We start from the raw sequence: 18,026 nt of genomic DNA on the forward strand, positions 1-18,026 counted from the left end.
TCATTATTTATCACAGCAGGCACTGTGTGTGCATGTGTGTGTGGGTGGTATGGGTTGAATTTCACCTTGAGGGACACATACATTGAATGGCTAGGGTGCAGAGCCCCAGAAAAATAGCAAAAATAACTGGTAGTTCGCCGGACATCAGGATTAGTAATATATTTGGTTAAACCGCATGGAATTTCCAATTTTTGTAAATAAAGAATGGTTAAATATGAGCAATTTCACATGGTTCAATCTGTCAATTGCATATTACTCAAAAGACACTTGAGTTTGGATGTCCTATTTCCCATGAGGATCTCAAAGAATTGCTACTGCAAAGATGGCAACATCTATTTTAAAGATGGACAGTGAAGCCCAGACCACAGTCAAACACCAAACCTGGAAGATACTGGAAACTGGAATTCTCACTGGGCTTTTCCAGTTTTAGAATGGTACCTAAATCCATCCTTCTCAAGAATGCTCCTTGGAACTCTGAATTCCAGGAACACTAATGCTATTGAGTGAGAAGGAACATGAAAGATTCTGGAGGCAAACCAAGTGAAACAGGTCTCTTTACTGCAGGATTTCTCAGAGCTTGTAATATGCAAATATCTATGGCAAATACCCAAATGGGAAGTAGTGTGTACACATTATTTTCTAAAGGTACTTTACCCAAGCTTACCTCTCACCTTATTCCCCACACTTTAACGTGCACACACGTCACCTGGGGATCTTGCTAAAATGTAGATTCTGATTCAGTGGGTCAGGGACTCTGCATTTCTTTTTTTTTTTTTTTTTTTTTGCGGTACGCGGGCCTCTCACTATTGTGGCCTCTCCCACTGCGGAGCACAGACTCCGGACGCGCAGGCTCAGCGGCCATGGCTCACGGGGCCAACCACTCCGCGGCATGTGGGATCTTCCCAGACCGGGGCACGAACCCGTGTCCCCTGCCTCGGCAGGCGGACTCTCAACCACTGCACCACCAGGGAAGCCCGGGACTCTGTGTTTCTAACAAACACCCAGGTGGTGGCGACATTGATGCTCCTGGTCCATGGACCACATTTTGAGTAGTTGAGCTACTCAAAAGGGGTTTAGTGTCTTCCAGGGACCATTCCCAGGCATTGGGTGGGCCTGGCTCTGAACACGAGAGAAAGGCAGGCCCCGATGTACAAAAGAGAAGGCAGCGCCTTGGTCTCACCTCCATAAACTCGGTGCTGGAGCCCACATGCTGCCTGAAGCACAGAAGGAAGTTCTCCTCGGTCGGCAAGATCTGCGCCAGCTGTGGGGATCAGAGAGCAACAGTAACGTTACGGAGAGCCCTGCCAGGAGGCAAACAGACTTTCATGCAGGAAGGATGGAAACCAGCCAGTGGCAAGGCAGCATGGGAGTCACATTTTGCTCCATTTTGCTTCCTTTCTTGAGAACAGGGGCTGACAGCCCTTCAAAGGGGAAGAAGGGTGTTCTGAGAAGCGCTTCTGGGTCACCCCCAAACCTTCAGGTATGAGCAGCTGGAGGGACAGAAAGTGGTGCCACTTTAAAACGCGAGTATCCAGACTCAATACTTACTAGATGGTTCCACATATATAATTCTAGAAAATGCAAACTAATCTGAGTGCAGGAGGGCCTGACCAGACAGAGGAACATTTTGGGGGTGAAGGAGATGCCGTATTTTGATTGTGGTGGTGACCACATGGCTGTATACAACTGTCTAAACTCATGGAATTTTACACTTCAAATCAGTACTGCTTGTTATATGTAAATTATACCACAACAAATCCGATTTTTAAAAAACTGCAAGTACTCTTGTGCCGCAAACACTGTTGGCTGCCCCCCTCCCCCCACAATGGCCTTCCCCTCTTCTCTGCTCCCAGCATGCTTGGGTCACAGGCAAATCCCGATTAGTCTCAGCTAGATGTGATAATCCCATTTCCCTGGCCAGTGATTGGCTTATGGCTAGGCATGTGACCTACTCCTGGCCAGTGAAATGTGAGGGGCGGTCTACTGCGGGTACCCCTGGGAAAGGTTTCCTTATTCTTATCAGGGACCAAATGAGATGGGCCCCTTCTGCATCTGGATGTGATGCCTGGAACTGCTCTAGCCAGCTTGCTACCAGCCTGAGGATGAATCTGTTTTAGGGGTGGAGAACAGAACCAAGAGAACTGCCGAGAAGCAGGGCTGGAGACCTTGTCTCCTTCACCAGGAGTCAGTCCTTCTCATGGCCTTTCTCATTAGGAGCCTCTCATAGTTTAAGCTAAGAGTCAGTATATTATGGCCCATGAGCCAAATCTGGCTCAATGCCTGTTTCTGTAAATAAACTTGTATTGGAACATGGCAGGGCCCTTTCGTTTACATACTGTTTGTGGTGGTTCTGTGCCACAGGGCAGAGTTGTTGAAGGCAGGGTTTACAGCTTGCAAACCCTGACCATAGTCTGGAACTTTACAGAAAAAGCCTGCCAACCTCTGGTTTAAGCCCATTTGAGTGGGGCCAACCCCGTGGCGCAATCCACACTCCAGAGCCCCCCATGAGATGAGGCCAAGACGAGGCTCCAGCTGAGACCACGCGCTGGCTTAGCTTCTTGCTCTGCCCTTTCCTGTTGCTCTCTCCTCCCTTCTCTTGAAATCCTACCCACGAATCTCTGTCTCAGTCTCTCCTTCCAGGGCGCTGACCTAAGGCACCATGGCAACCAATTCACCCCGGGAGGAGTTCTGCCCTCCTTTATGTGCTGCTGTCATCATTCTGGACCACTTGAGCATGGGTTGCAGACTGATTTCCAGAGGTGTCTGGTTAGGCCTGCACACACAGGCACATGTAGATGTGTCTGTATAAGTGTATGTGTGTATATATAAATTGTTACACAAGGAGGCCATTAGACTGAGGTAGCCTTAATGCCTTCGTAGCCTACGTTAGCAAACCAAAGTCTAAACACACAGCCAAAGCAGCCAACTAGGCTTTCCTGAAAGATGCGCCCAACCAAACAACTTCCTTGCTTTGTAACTGGCTCTTCCATATACACGTCTTTCCCGTAGCTCCCATTGGTAGAGTGTTCCTAACTATTTTAGGTTCGGCGCTGGCCCATTTGAATTGATTTTTGCTCCAATAAACTCTTAAAATTTTTAACTTGCCTCAGTTTATCTTTTAACAATATGTATATATCTATGCACATCAATACACACGTATGAATGTATGTGTGTGTATATATTAATATATATAAATTATACATGCTACATATATAAATTATATACACACACACACACCTTTGGATGCCTTTAGGTGGGGCATGAACTCTCCTGTTCTGCAAACTTCACCCTCTCTTCTGTCTTAAACTGAGCTCATCACACATTTATAGTACCCGTTGGACCCTGAGAGCATTAAAAGTCTTCATCCCTGTCTTAGGCCAATGTGTGTTGCTTCCTCGTTCCTTGTGAGTCAAAGGAAAAGCTCCATCTGTTCTCTTTCATCAGCCTAAGTGCTGGGAGGGGTGGTGGGGCTTCAAGACCACCACCTCACTTGGATCCCTAGAAGGACTCCTGTGCGTGGGAGAGGCACAGGCAACCGATGGCCCTTCCCGTGTAGCTCTTAGCAGGATACTAGGACTCACCTCTGCCATCTCGATTTTCCCATCTGCGTTCTTGTCATACTTCTGCATGAATTCCTTCATCTTCTCCCCAAGGTTGTCACTCTTCGACATCTGCAGAAAGACAAAGGGCGCCGATTTTGCTGCTGGGTCCCCTGCGAACCGTGGATCTCTCACCCTCTTGGTGCAGCAATGGTGGGGAATCATTCTGCACCCCAAATATGCAGGCATGGAACCAGGTTGAACCAATGCTCTGAGTAATCAGGGCTGCCCCCTTTCCCTTTTTAGGGTTCCTCCAAATCTAAGTGTTCTCTCTCTTTTTAAAAATATATTATTTATTTATTAATGTCTGCGTTGGGTCTTCGTTGCTGTGTGCGAGCCCTCTCCAGTTGCAGCGAGCGGGGGGCCGCTCTTTGCCACGGTGCACGGGCCTCCCATTGCAGTGGCCTCTCCTGCTGTGGAGCACAGGCCCCAGGAGCACGGGCTTCAGTAGTTGTGGCACGTGGGCTCAGTAGTTGTGGCTCGCGGGCTCTAGAGCGCAGGCTCAGTACCTGTGGCGCACGGGCTTAGTTGCTCCACAGCACGTGGGATCCTCCTGGACCAGGGCTCAGACCCATGTCTCCTGCATTGGCAGGCGACTCTTAACCACTGCGCCACCAGGGAAGCCCTAAGTGTTCTCTTCTTTGAGGCTCAATCACATTATTTTCAAAGGGAAACAGAACATATGGATGTGCTCTGTGCCACATAAGTAAACATGCCCGTCTGCCTTTGAGATGGATTAAACCATAAGTCTACCAGAAGGGTGAGGACTTATTTCCATCACTCAGATGTGAGAACTCAGGCCCCAACATTTCATTGAGGCAGCTTCTAATAAGCCCAACCTATTGCAGGGGCCCCCAATAAGTTCTAGACATTCCACCAGAGCAAAGGTGATCGCTCATTTTCTTCTTTAAAGACTAACTGGAAATTCTACAGTGCTTTTCACTCTGATTTTAGGCTAGAAAGAATGTGACCAGAAAGTCTGTATAGTTGAGGGGTCATTTAAATAGTCCACTAGATGAATGTGACTACTAAAAAGGCAAAGAGCTTCAAAAGTTCTATTGCACCATCACCGCCTAAGTTAAGTCTAAGGTCCTCTTGAAGTTCTCAGAGCTTCTCTTCGCTTGGGGTGCTGCTTGTTAAGTGTTTGCATTAGTGAGCTCTTCTTTATCCCTAATCAGTGATGAATCATCTTGGCATCTGAAGCCTCTTCGCTTCTCCAATGGCTTTCTGCTGGGTTGTGTATTTCCTAGGATTGGGCCAAGGAAAATTCTACCAATTCTTAGAGTCTTTTGTTTTTTACCTTTTGGACTGGTCTCAATTTGCCCATATGTATTTTTTTATCAATATTTATTGCGTTACATCTACAAATGTGCCTGGAATGAGCCTAGGCCCTTATCAGAAATGTGGCCATCCTGTTTGCTTTCCACAACAGTCCCCATGATGTTAGTAGCCTGTCCATTTTACACACAAACGGAGGCTGAGATGACGTGACTTCTCCTGAGGTCACCAGCTAGTATCGTCAGAATTTGAACTCATGACTCTTGTTTCCAAGGCCAATGTTTTTTCTACCACAGAACAGCTGCTCTGAGATCCAGTCCGGGGTGATGTTAGTTGAGAATGTTGTTGACAGACTTGAAAATCACCCCTGATGCCATCTGAGGAAGGGAATGACTAAGAGAAGGATTTCAGGTTTGAAGCACTTTGTAAAAGCACATTCCTCCATCTACCCCATGATCCCAGAACCAGTTGTGAAGCCTGTGTTTTCTGTGATCCGGGCTTCATTATCCTAGTAATGAGGGGTGACGGGGGACTGTTGATAAACAAACCCATGAATCACCTCCATCACTTAAGCCCATCGCCTGGACATCTTCCTCACCAGGGCGCGCTGACAAGCTCTGAATCAGGTGTTCACCAGTGGATTTGTGACTCATCTCCCAAAGCGCTCCATGAAGACTTGCTAATAAGCAGTGGATTGGCCAACAGACACGCAGCAGGGGAGAGTAGAGAGACCACCCCCCCCCACGACCAAAGGACCCGCAGGAGCTGGCGGGGACGGAGTTGGTCTGACTCCATATATTCGAGAACCAGACATGGGAATCACAACAGACTAGCTCCAATGACCTTACCTTTTCAATATTTCAGACGGTCCCCCAAAAGGCTTTAGTGAAGTCAGTCATGCCAGGTTGGCACGTGGGGAAACAATGTGCCTGCCGTTAAGGGCATGGGACATGATTTGCAGTCACTTCAGGCCATGAAGGGCAGTCTGACACCTACACCCATGAGCCAGTCCGATCTGGCTCAGATGCTGGTTTGGAGCAATCCTCCACTTTCCTCTAGGTCCTTGCCGAGGTTCCAGCCTTGGTTGGTCTGGAACAGTGGTTCTCTAGTGGGGACGATTCTGCATCCCTTGCAGGGGACATTCAGCAATGTCCAGAGACATTTTTGATTGTCCCAATTTGGAGGGGTGCTATTAGCATCTCATGGGTAGAGGCCAGGGACGCTGCTAATCATCGTACAATGCCAGGGACAGCCCCCCGTGACAAAGAGTCACCACCCCAAACGTCATTAGTGCCGAGGCTGAGAAACTGCAGTCTTGAACAAAGGCACTTGAAACCCCCTAGGCCTCCAATCTTGAGTCATGACCCCTCTGAGCATATTAGGTAGGCTATGGACTCTTCCTTAGGAAAAAATACTTTTTATACACACAGACGCAGACACAAACTTTTGCAGTTTTGGGCAGTTTATCAACCCGCGGTACCCATGAACACCCCTCAATCCCAGACACCCAGGGATAGTGAGGTAAGGTACTCTTTTAAGGGAATATTTCAATTTTTAAAATCCTTCCAGATAAAAGAAAAACTCTAAGGGTCAAGACCAGAGATGTCAGGCTGCTGATGGAATGTATGACCTAGGACAGACAATGCTCAAAGCCATGGTCAGGATGACAGAAAATTCCAAACAATGGGAGAGGGGTCTGGGCTTACCATGCCAGAGCCTTTTCTTGCCTTCTCCAGTTCTTGGAAAAAGTTTTCTAGCTCTTTACCTTCAATATACCCATTTCCTGCAAAGATAGCAAAGAAAAAAAGCAATGAACCTCAGAGCTAAGTAGTAAAACTTATGGTGGATGGGTGGGGTGGGGAAATGGGGGGCTTCATTGAGAACTTGGTCTCCTCAGTGGTCAAGCAGGTGTCTGGGCCAGCCCTGGACTGTTAGGGATGTGGGTCCTGCCCTCTGGCCATTTGCAACCATAGAGATCCAAGATTAATAACGGTGTTGCCTTTGTGATATACATTCAGTAGTCAGAGACTGGGAGGGACCAGCGTGTGGGCCATGCTGGCAGAGGGAGCTGGGAGCTGTCTGTCCATAGCCAGCTGGGCAGGCAGCAGGAGCTGCAGATCTGACAGGGGACAACAGGTCATCAGCCTCAAGATTTGTCAGCAGGTGGCAAGCCCTGGTCAGTAGGGCGAATGAGGTCAGAGGCAGAACTTGGGTCTTTGGGGTAGGAGGGTGTACTGAGTTGAAGAGTGTCCCCCAGGGACTTCCCTTGTGGTCCAGCGGTTCGGACTCCATACTTCCACTGCAGGGGGCACGGGTTCAATCACTGGTTGGGGAACCAAGATCCCGCGAGCCGCTCAGTGCAGCCAAAAATAAATAAATAAATAAAGTAGACTTTCTAATAAAAAAAAAGTGTCCCCCCAGAATCCATGTCCACCTGGAACTCAGGATGTGACCTTATTTGGAAATAGGGTCTTTGCATATGTAATTAGTTAAGATGAGGTCATACTAGATTAGGGTGGGCCCTAAATCCAATGACTGGTGTCCTTATAAGAAGGCCAAGTGAAGACACAAAGGCACAACGGGAAAAAGGCCACATGAAGACAGAGGCAGAGATGGGAGTGATGCATCTCCAAGCTAAGGAGCTCTGTGAATTGCTCGCAACTACCAGAGGCCAGGAGAGGGACATGGAACACATTACCCCTCAGAACCTGGAACCAACCCTGCCAACTCCTGGATTTTGGACTCTAGCCTCCAGAACTGTGAGAGAATCAATTGCTTTTGTTGTAAGCCACCCAGTTTGTCGTACTTTGTCACGGCAGCTCCAGGAAACTAATGCATAAGGGAAGAGTGGCAAGAGAAAAGCAGGGATGGGGGCACCTGAGGGGCGGTCACAGGGATCAAGCATATGGGAGGCAACCTACTCCACAGCAATGAAGAGAGGGGGCGCTGAGGTCTGTGGAGGTAGATTCAAATCCTGGTTCTGCTGTACTTACGAGCTGTATGGCTTCGGGAAAGATATTTAACCCATGTCATCTGCAAAATGGGTAATTAAATGGGATTTTTGCATGTAAAGTCCGTTACGGGTGCAGTGTAAATGTTACTATTGTTTGAGTTCAATTACCAGAACTTGTATAAAAAACGGGAATGAATTTGGGTGAAAAGTGCTGTTATCGGGACCGGGTCCCAAGGTCAAGGCCTGACTTGCAAGATCACGTACGTAGTAAGAAGTCCTTTAGGTTCTTCACCACTGAACCCAAAAGACCTAGAGACCAGGGCGAGCTGAGTCCATGGTCAAGCTCCCTGGTCTGTCTGTGACCGGGAGGAATCATTTGTGGGTGGGAAATCAGACAGGTCTAAGGCAGTGCTCCCCAGACTGCTGTGAATGGGAATCAACTAGAATCTTAAAAAAAATATGGATGTCTGGCTCCCATCCCCAGACATTCTGATGTAATTGGTTTGGGGTATGAACTAAGCATCGTGATTTTTAAAAAAGCTCCCCAGGTAATTTCCATGTATATAGCAAGGTTTGGAAACCACTGACCAAAAGTCAAGTTCCAAATCTGATCTAAAGCAGTGAGCAAGGTTCCCATAGAGACTTGAACAGGAAAGGGAGATGGTAGCTTGCTTCAGGGGCAAATGGAGTTACAAACTAAACAAAGAGAATAAAAATAAGTATTTAGCCTGGCCTTGGTGGGGGCTTTGGGAGGCTGGAGGGCGATGTGGGAGTCGGGGTGTGTGTTCTTCCTAGCCTCCCCCACTAATGTCCCCTGAGAATTTAGATTTGGAATGAATAATCCTAGTGGCGCCCTCTAGTGGAGAAGGTGCCACAATACATAGTGTATGGAGGAATCATGTGAGATAAATTAAGGGGTTTTTTTTTGTTTTTTTTTTGCGATACGCGGGTCTCTCACTGTTGTGGCCGGCCTCTCCCGTTGCGGAGGACGCGCGGGCTCAGCGGCCATGGCTCACGGGCCTAGCCGCTCCGCGGTATGTGGGATCTTCCCGGACCGGGGCACGAACCCGCGTCCCCTGCATCGGCAGGCGGACCCCCCAACCACTGCGCCACCAGGGAAGCCCCTAAATTAAGTATCTTTATCTGCAGGGAAAAGATATGATTGTAATTGCACGCCGGGGGTGGGCATGGTGGGGAGAGATGAGACTTGAGTTCCCTTTTTTCCCCTAGGCTAGAGTGGTCATCTTTCTTCTAGGATGTTCTGAAAGCTTCTTGGGAGAGCTGGACAGCTGCAGCAGGGGGAGTGAGGAGGGGAGGGAGGGAGGGAGGGAGGAAGGGCTTTCTAGACAAAAAGGCAGTGGTCCAGTTGACAGTGCCACTGAGTTGGAGGAACGAGTACTCTTTCTCTCGCTGGTCGCTCCCTGCCGTGATCTGTCTATTCTTCCATTTCTCAGGCAGGAAGCTGAGCTCAGCTCTGGGTCCAGGAGCAGGGGCTGGGGTTGGAGGGGCCGGGGGGCGGGGGGCAGGGGTGGAGCTCACATTGTGAGCAGGCGCTGGGGTTCGAAGTACCAGAGGCCTCAGAGCTGGGCCCGGGCCAGGGCTGGGTGGACACCTGAGTCAGTGAGTATGAGTCTGTTTTGTGAGTTTATTAGGAGGTGGCTGAAGTATCTATGAGGGCTGCTTGGACAGGGTGGGCAGGGAAGGCCTCGCTGAGAAGCCCCAGCTACTAGCAAAGGCAGGGAGTGGGGCCCAGTGCCCCTGTGGAAAGAAACCCCTCTTGCCATGCTGGGAATTACAGTACCACCTCGCTCTGTGCAAAGGGACAGAAATGTTGTTCAATTCCACAAGCCTTTATTTATTTATTTATTTCTGTACGTGGGCCTCTCACTGTTGTGGCCTCTCCCGTTGCGGAGCACAGGCTCCGGACGCACAGGCTCAGCGGCCATGGCTCACGGGCCCAGCCGCTCCGCGGCATGTGGGATCTTCCCGGACCGGGGCACAAACCTGTGTCCCTTGCATCGGCAGGCAGACTCTCAACCACTGCGCCACCAGGAAGCCCGCCTTTATTTTTTTGAACTGAACAACAGTTCAACGTTGTGGGAACTATAGCCAAGTTTAGATATGGGCCTGTTCCCCAAGAGCATTTAATGGTCTACGGGGGTGAGGCAGCCAGACAAGAATAGCAGGAATCTACCAGTTGAAGGGAGAGGGTGAGCAGAGATTAGATAGGCAGGCAGGGGCTGCAGGGCCCAGATGGGGCATCCTCCAGCACTGGGGGAAAAGGTCTTCGCTACTTTGGCTTCCCTCAGAGCAACTTCCTAACCATCACGCGGTAGGCACCTATTATAGGAGGTGGGAGTAGAGGACAGGTTGGCCTACCTCCTTGCAGGGAGGACTTCAGCACTGGGCAAGTGGTTTGCTTTTTCTATGACCGTCTTATAGGGGGGTGGGGTGACTGGCCACCACGCAAATCTCATGTGGATGGGCATGGATAAGGATGTGGTTACCATAGCAACCATCATTCCTAACTTCCCCATATCAAACTGCAACCTGTGAATATTAGGGAGGGGGATGGGAGGAGCCGGGGACCCTGCATCCATCCTTATTCTGGGCTTGCTACCATTCTTCACCACCATGGTGCCTCAGTTTCCCCAAATTTTGAAGTGAGACAACACTTCTTTACAATTAATCTGACCACAGACACTTGGAAAACTTTGACCAAAGAACGCCCTGCCTCACAGTGGGAAGGGGCTTGTTTCTCACTGAGATTTGTGCATACAGATTTTCTGAGAGTTGAACAGGTAAGAGGAGCCCGATTAAGGGTCATAAGTCTACCACCACCTCTGTGACTGTCCATGCAATGTCGAGCAAGTCAATCTCTCTAAACCTCAGTTTCTTGATCTCTAAAATGGGTATAACTATGCTTTTTTTTTTTTTTTTACTTTATAGAACCATTGTGACAGCCATACAAGATAAGGCTGTGAAAGCATTCTGGAAAATGTAAAATCTCACATAAATGGAAAGCATCATTTTTATGCTCTGTGCTCTTAAGGTCTTCCGAACCAATCCATGGCTGTAAACCCTTCAGCCCAAAGAGTGCCACCATGACTGCAGCCTCAGAGTCCTGATTCTCAGCCCAGGCTATGTATTAGAATCACCTGGGAAGCTTTTCCAAGTGTACCACTGCCTGGGCCTCACCCCCGGAGCTCCTGATTTAATTGATGGGGTGAGGGTGTCTCGTGGGCATGTTTTCAAAGCTCGCCAGATGATTCTGATGTGCAGTCAGGATTAAGGACTGCTTCAGTGCGACCTGTCTCAAATTTTAAGGTATGCAAGAATTACCTGGGGAGCGTATTAAAATGGAGATTTTAATTTGATGGGTCTGGAGTATGAGGGCTTGTCATTCAAAGTGTGGTCTGTGGAACGGGAACTTTGGAATTACCTGGGAGCTTGTTAGAAAGGCAGAATCCCAGGCCCCACCCCAGACCTGCTGACTAGAATCTGCATTTTAACAACATAGGAGCATGAACATCTCAAAGCAGAACCACTGCTTTTGAACGTGAGCATCTTCTCCCTAGAGAGACAGCGCCTTTGGCTTCACATTCAAGGTTGAGGTGGGGGGTTGGTGTGAAGCCCGAGATGGTAGACAAGAGGGGCCTAGACCAGCACTATTCAAAGAGTGGTTGCGGCCTGACGGTGTCAGTATCACCTGGGAGCTTGTTATAGATGCAAATTCTCGGACCAACCCCAGCCCAACTGAATCAGAATTGTTAGGAGTGAGGCCCAGAAATCCGCGCTTGAACCAGTCTCCCGCGCGCTCAAGTTCGAGAAGCACGGCCCTAGGGCGTGGTGCTCACCAATCTGTATTATTCTGTGTTGCGGAGTTTAAGGAAATCAAGGAGGGGAGTTATGCAGTTCTAGACTCCTCGTTACCTGCACAAGAAAGCATTCATGAAGCCAGACCTCCTGGCTGTCTGTCCGGAGTTCAAATTTATGGAAGGGCAAATAGCCCTCTACCCTCCAGCCTGAGTTCCTCTGGGACAAACGCCACCCTTTGCGGCAAGAAATTGACTTCCTCAGGCTCTGCTCCAATATAAATATTACTTTGCACGGTGCTCACCATTTACAAAGAGCTCTTCCCTCCCTGCCCCAGCTGGTCTTCAGGACACTACCAGGTAAACAGACGGGTGTTATCGACCTCGTGTTCCAGAGGAGTTTGAGAGGAAAGAAATTGAACCACAGCTAACAGCCTGTTTTCCTTCTGTTCACCCCAGGGACGATCTCTGTCCATATCTTTATCTTGTTTTGATTTCTCTCTTTGTCAGACACACACACACACACACACACACACACACACACACACACACACACACACACACACACACACACACACACACACACACACACACACACACGTCTCCCAGAGGCTCCTGGGGGGGGAAAACCCAGTGCAAACAGCTACTGGATGAATGTTTAGACACTTGACTTTTAATCTGTGTTTCTGGGCAGAGCTGCTTCTGGAACAGAGGCTCTGGAGCTGGGCTGGGTCCCCTGCACCTGTGGACATCTGGCAGCCTAATGCTGGACCAGTTCCTGGTGTGGAGGAGGCCAGAAGGATGGGGCAGATTGGACTAGAGAGGAGGTGAGGCAGCCGAGAGCCAGAGAGGAGGGGGAGAGGGCCAGAGCCAGAGGCCCCAGCTGGGACCCGCAGGGCAAAGGCGGGATCTGATGCAGTCCTCCAGGACAGCCGCCAGGTCCAGAGCCGGAGAGGCGCAGTTCTTGAAGTGTCTGACGCCTGCTCTGTTAATTCTGGCTCCCTGGGTATCGGGAGGGATTTCCCTGAGGGGTCTCCTTAGCCCCGGAAACCTCCCCCAGGGGCTCAGGTGGTGAAACTACTGAAGTCAAAGGGGAATAAACAAGGAGCGAGGGCAGGGACGCGGGATCGCTGGTGGCCGCCCACGCGAGGCGAGGCGAGGCGAGGCTGAAGTGTCCTGTTTGTGAAAACGCCCCCGCAGCTGCCTCCCTGGGGAGCCCCAGCTCTCAGACACAGCTGCGTCCCCCATCGGCTGGCTGGGCCATGGGGCATGAGGGCCTCACAGAGGATGTCCACAGCTGGCATGCCGCGGACATCCACACCAAAGGGCACAGTTGGCAAAACAAGTGGGGAATTCGGGGGTGAAAGTGGAGGTGGGATGGGGTACTTATTCCTAGGGCTTACCCCAGGTGGGGCAGGAGGCTGCTCCCAAAGGACCCCAAATCCTGACATCAGGCCTAAATGGGACACACGGACCCCACAGAGAAATGCCGACAGGGTTAAAAGAAAGCTGCCCTCAGACAACTTTGGCTCCCTCCCAGCACCAGACCCCTTTGCCTTTAATGCTCCAAGAAGCAATCATTTTTATAAATCCTGTAATTAGCTTATGAACAGCACAGCTGTATTGCATAGTAACGGCCATAGGATTTGTGTAAATGCTTAATATATACCAGATATTCTCTAACCCTTTTGAGGCAGGTCTTTTATTAATTTTTATTGTTGTGTTAGTTTCTTCTGTGCAGCAAAGTGAATCAGTTATATGTATACATATATCCGCTCTCTTTTAGATTTCCTTCCCATTTAGGTCACCACAGAGCATTGCGTAGAGTTCCCTGTGCTATACAGTAGGTTCTCATTAGTTATCTATTTTATACATAGAGGTCTTCTCTTCAGAATTCCAGAAGACTTCGTCATTTAGAATTCCAGGGCAAGGTGCCCAGGCCTCTCTCCACCTCCGAGAGGCGCTGTTGTTCAGCGTTCTTCTGCTTCCCCTCCCAGGGACACAAGCTCCTCAGTGCCTGAGAACCTGCCTGAGCACTCTCTGTCTGGCCAGTGTCCCCCATGGGGGATGGGTTTGGAGGATGCTTCCGTTACTACTACTGGGTGTAGGAGGAGAGAGGAGGGAAGACTGCACAGGGCCTTCCTCAGTTCTTGGTGGTCCTTCCTGTCATTCATTTTCGAAGTCCTCAGGGCCACACCCATATGGAACAAGGGTCAGTCCCTGTGCAAGGCTTTGAGAACCTCCTGCATCACTAGGGCCATCTGGAGGCAGACAAAGGCCTAGAAAACTCTGGGCAGATTCCCACACCTGGAGATATATATGCATTTCTTTTGGGGGGCGGGGGGGTGCCCATAAAATTATTTTCTTCTTGAATATTTATCGTTTTGCTTATTACACAAGAAACACATGCTCTTGTAAAACACTACAGAAATTTACTTATAAAGTTAAAGAAAATACCTTTTAATTTTACGTCATCTACTCTGTAGAGGACCACTGTTGTTATTGTCTTTCAGATATTTTCCAGCATACTTGTTTCATTAATAGTAAAAATGGGCTCATACTGTAATAGTGTCCTGCCATAATTTAAAAAAATCTCCGTAATACATCTTGGACACTTTTCCATGTCAGTACAAAAGCCCCATCTCAATCCCATTGGTTGCATAATATTCCACTGTAGAGATTAGCAGGATTTATTTTTCTGTTCCCTAGGGAAGCACATTCTTAAAATTTCAGTATCCCAAAGAACTTGACACTAGGCCCCCTTGTTCACATAACTTTATGTATATGTACAAGTATATCCATGTAGGTTGATTCTTGGAGTGAGTGGGATTCCCTGCGTTGTCCTGTGAATGTCTGCTGGCCTCTGGGAGAGGAAATATCCCTACACTTGCAGTTGCTCCCAAAGGGTAGCAAAGGCCAAGGGCAGAACTTGGCTCCCCACGGACCTCGTGCTGATCGTCAGCGGAATAGGAGCCTGGTGGCCGTGTGGTCAGAACCACAAAGAGAGGCCAGCGTGAGCTCTGAGCTGGGCATCCCTCTGAAGCCTGGATCTTGCAGAGTGAGAACGTTTCTGACCAAGAAGTGACCAGGAAACAACAGAACGGGGGACTCAGTCATGTAGGGCATGTAAGGGTCACTCAGAGCATGGGGATGTTATGTGGAAGAGCTCCAGCCCCAACCTGGCTCATAGGGTGCACTCGGCTGCCGTCTTCCCTTCCTCTGCTTTTGAGAGATGACACCTGAACGCTTCCAAGGGCATGACCTTGGCTGACCACTGAGGAGGAGTGGGGGGGGGCTAGGAGAGGATTCCTGGGTCCCCCTACCCTCTCACTTTGCTGTGTGATCTTGTGAAAAGAACGTTGCCTCTTTGAGTCCCAGTTTCCCCCTCTTCAGACACCTGCTCCTTCATTAGAAATGGGCTGAGTTAGGAGGGTCAGATTCCCTGCGTCATCCCCACTGTCCTCGGAATCCAGCTTCTCTGCGGACTCCTAATCTCTGTTTACTGGAGTCCAGGACGGGTGGGGTGGGTCAGTGCTCCCCCTGCTTGGTGGCTGGGACTAACTGGGCTCCAGAGAGCTCACCCCAGGGACCTGGTGAGCCGTGGAGAGTCCTCCCAGAGCTCTTTAACTCTGTGAGCGGCAGGGGGACACTTAGAGTTGGGGGGAAAACCCCCAAGATAAGAACAGAAGCCAGAGTTAGTAAGAGGAGGCCCAGCCAGGGCAGGGAGCGCCTCGGGGGGGAGGGAGAAGCTCCCTGGCAGCCATGGGAGTTCGGAAGGGGACAGGTACAGAAGGTCCAGAGCAAGGTGACCCGCAGCTTAATTCTGGGTCCTTTAGTCGAATTCCAGTTTGGCTCTAGCCTCATTTTCCTAAATCGCCTTCTGCGCCGTCTCTGGTATTCTAATCCTTTTTGCTTTCCTTCTCTGTTAGGTCCATGGTCCCTCCTTGGGACTTCCCTGAAGTGGTGACCAGAGAGGGCGATGGGATGCCGAGGGGGACAAGGAGCCAAGAAGCAGTCTAGCTCCCCTTTCACATTGTACCAGAGGTACGATGGTTCTGGGGGTCTTTAAAGACTCTTTGGCCTCATGCTAGCTTAGCTATGCTCCAGCCATAGGACCCCTTTCTAGTATTAAAGGGACTGCCCATCACCTCCGAGGCTGGATCAGGAGGGAAAGTAGGTGTCCAGAAACCAGAGTTGGGGAATTAAGCGCTGGCCAGGAACCAGTGCCGCCATCACCTCGCTACATGACCTCAGAGAAGTCACACTTTGTGTCTGTTCCCTCATCTGCACAAGGAGAATCATGGTCTGCCCACAGCCTCACTGTGCAGGACTCAAGGTGCGACTGTGTTTTGAAAAGTACAAAGTCTCAGACAAATGTGAGGATTTGCATGGTTATCAAGAGCGCTCGTGGTTGACCCCGTGAGAACTGGGGGAGAACAGAACTGTGGAGTCCTCTGTTTATAGCTGACTCATCTGGCAGGAGGCCTGTGGTATAACCTTGGCCGCTTGATAACTTTCCTTGAATCATGCAAGTCTCTGGTGCAGATAAACTGGCAGGAGAAGCCTTAGGGAGTGCGCGTGTCACCCAGAATACAGAGAGGCTGCAATCTTTTTATAGCCCTTTCCCCCAAGGGAGTTTTATGGTACCAGCCAGGGATTGGAAATACAACCCCTCCTTAGCCCCATTTTACAGATTTAACAATCTACCCACCTCCTTTAGTAATTCATAGGCAGATCACCATCCTAATCCAGGTGTCACATGCCCAGTCCTCTGCACCCCGAGATTCTCAGTTTGCTCCAAGGGAACAAAACTTCATTGGTTATCATACCCATTAACCCCTGCCTCTGCGCAGCACTCTGGGCCGAGGGCCTCTGTTTAGCCACCTTTATGCCCGCCCTGCCGAGGTGAGGAAGGGAAGGGAGAAGCATGGAGGGAGCCTCCACCTGCTCCTCCCTCTGCTTCCCATGCCCCTCGCTCTCAATCCTAGGATGAACACCCTGGGCCACCACCCTGCCAGTGGTCTGAGATGCCAGAACGTTTCGGATGCCCACCCCGGCCAGGACCTCAGAAGGAAATCAGATCATTTAATTTTTTGGAGCAGTGGAGAAAAATTTGTCTCTAGTGATATCAGAAGCCTCTAAAACGAGGTGGGGGGGGGCTCCCTTTATGCCTGAGTCAGGCCATCATAGACCCTTGTAATACCAGTCCTTAGAGCCAACTTCCAAAGGTTGTTCAGTCCAGCCCTCGATTTTTGGGTGAGTAAATGTGAAGACCACACGGAGCAGAGGGTGGGTCACTGAGGCATTTAAGATTGTGCCTCCCCCGACCCAGAGAAGGAAGGAGTCACCCAAAGCACCCAGGATTATCACCATGAGGGAACATGTCAGGCTGGCACCCCAAGCTTGCCTCCCACCACACCCTGTGAGTGGGACCTGAATGCCCGTGAGGGATGGAACGTGGGCAGAGGAAGCCTAGGGGATGCTCACTGCCTGGATGCCCTCTCCACTCCTGCTCCCACCGGACAGGCTGGGGAGGCCAAGAGTGTCCCTTCAGGACCCCCCAGTTTGCCCCAGTCCCCAGGACCCCACGGGGCTAACCTGGTATTCAACAAAAGGGGAACTTGAGGGAAAAAATGAGTGGGTGTCTGAGACCTGTGGCTGCCGCAGCTGAAGGCAGAATGTTACCTTGAAGAGAAAGGCGGGGAAGATAAGACGGCAGGGGGAGTCATGGGGAGCCTTGCCAGCCCAGGCCTCCCCTCTGGGAAAGCCCCAACTTGCCCACAGTGAGGCTGCAAAAGCCGGTGGGCTCTGTCGTCTCTGTCAGGGAAGAAAACTTCCGGGCGGTTGTCACCAGGGCACCCAGGTGTCTTCCAAACTCGAGACCCCTACCTCAGCAGGCTCTGCACCCAAAACACCCACTGGGGCAATCTTACCCCTGCCCGCAACTTCCTTGCCCTCTTTTCTCCACCGCAGGTCCCCTGGGGGCGAGCGGGCACACAAGTTGGGAGCTTTACTTACCGTCTGCGTCAAAGTGCTTCCAGATCTCCAGGAACTGGGACGCCGTCAGCTCCGCCAGGTGCAGGTAAGGGGGTTGCTGCTGCTGCTGCGGCCCAGCCATGGCGAGCCGCTCGGAGACCTCAGGCAGCACTGCGCTCTCCCTGCGCGCCGGCTCCTCTACCGCACTCGGCCAGGTCTCGCGCGCCACGCTGCCTTTATATACAATCCGGAGGCTGCGCCCGCGCCCCGCTGCCAGCAGGGGGCGCGCGCGCTCAGAGAATCGGCTTGGGTCTCAGCGGGGCGGCGGCCGACCCGGGGCTCCGCAGGGGTTCGCAGGGTGGGGGCGCCCGTCTGTGCTGAGACCACTCCTCGCCTGGCCAGGGA

General features: G+C 50.6%; 1 protein-coding gene across 2 annotated transcripts in view; it reads right to left on the minus strand.

Moving 5' to 3' along the window:
* Positions 1-17,794, minus strand: part of CALB2 (calbindin 2) — a 28,617-nt gene extending 10,823 nt beyond the window's left edge. For both annotated transcript variants that reach the window (XM_060130732.1, XM_060130731.1), the window contains exons 1-4: positions 17,664-17,794; positions 6,584-6,660; positions 3,582-3,671; positions 1,181-1,261 (exon numbers count right to left, since the gene is read on the minus strand). In XM_060130732.1, coding sequence (XP_059986715.1) covers positions 1,181-1,261; positions 3,582-3,671; positions 6,584-6,660; positions 17,664-17,763 — 348 coding nt within the window. In that variant the 5' untranslated portion in view covers positions 17,764-17,794. The remainder of the gene's footprint in view (positions 1-1,180; positions 1,262-3,581; positions 3,672-6,583; positions 6,661-17,663) is intronic.
* Positions 17,795-18,026: the final 232 nt, after the last annotated feature.

This window comes from Lagenorhynchus albirostris, chromosome 19 (genome assembly GCF_949774975.1).
Source record: "Lagenorhynchus albirostris chromosome 19, mLagAlb1.1, whole genome shotgun sequence".
NCBI classification, from domain to species: domain Eukaryota; kingdom Metazoa; phylum Chordata; class Mammalia; order Artiodactyla; family Delphinidae; genus Lagenorhynchus; species Lagenorhynchus albirostris.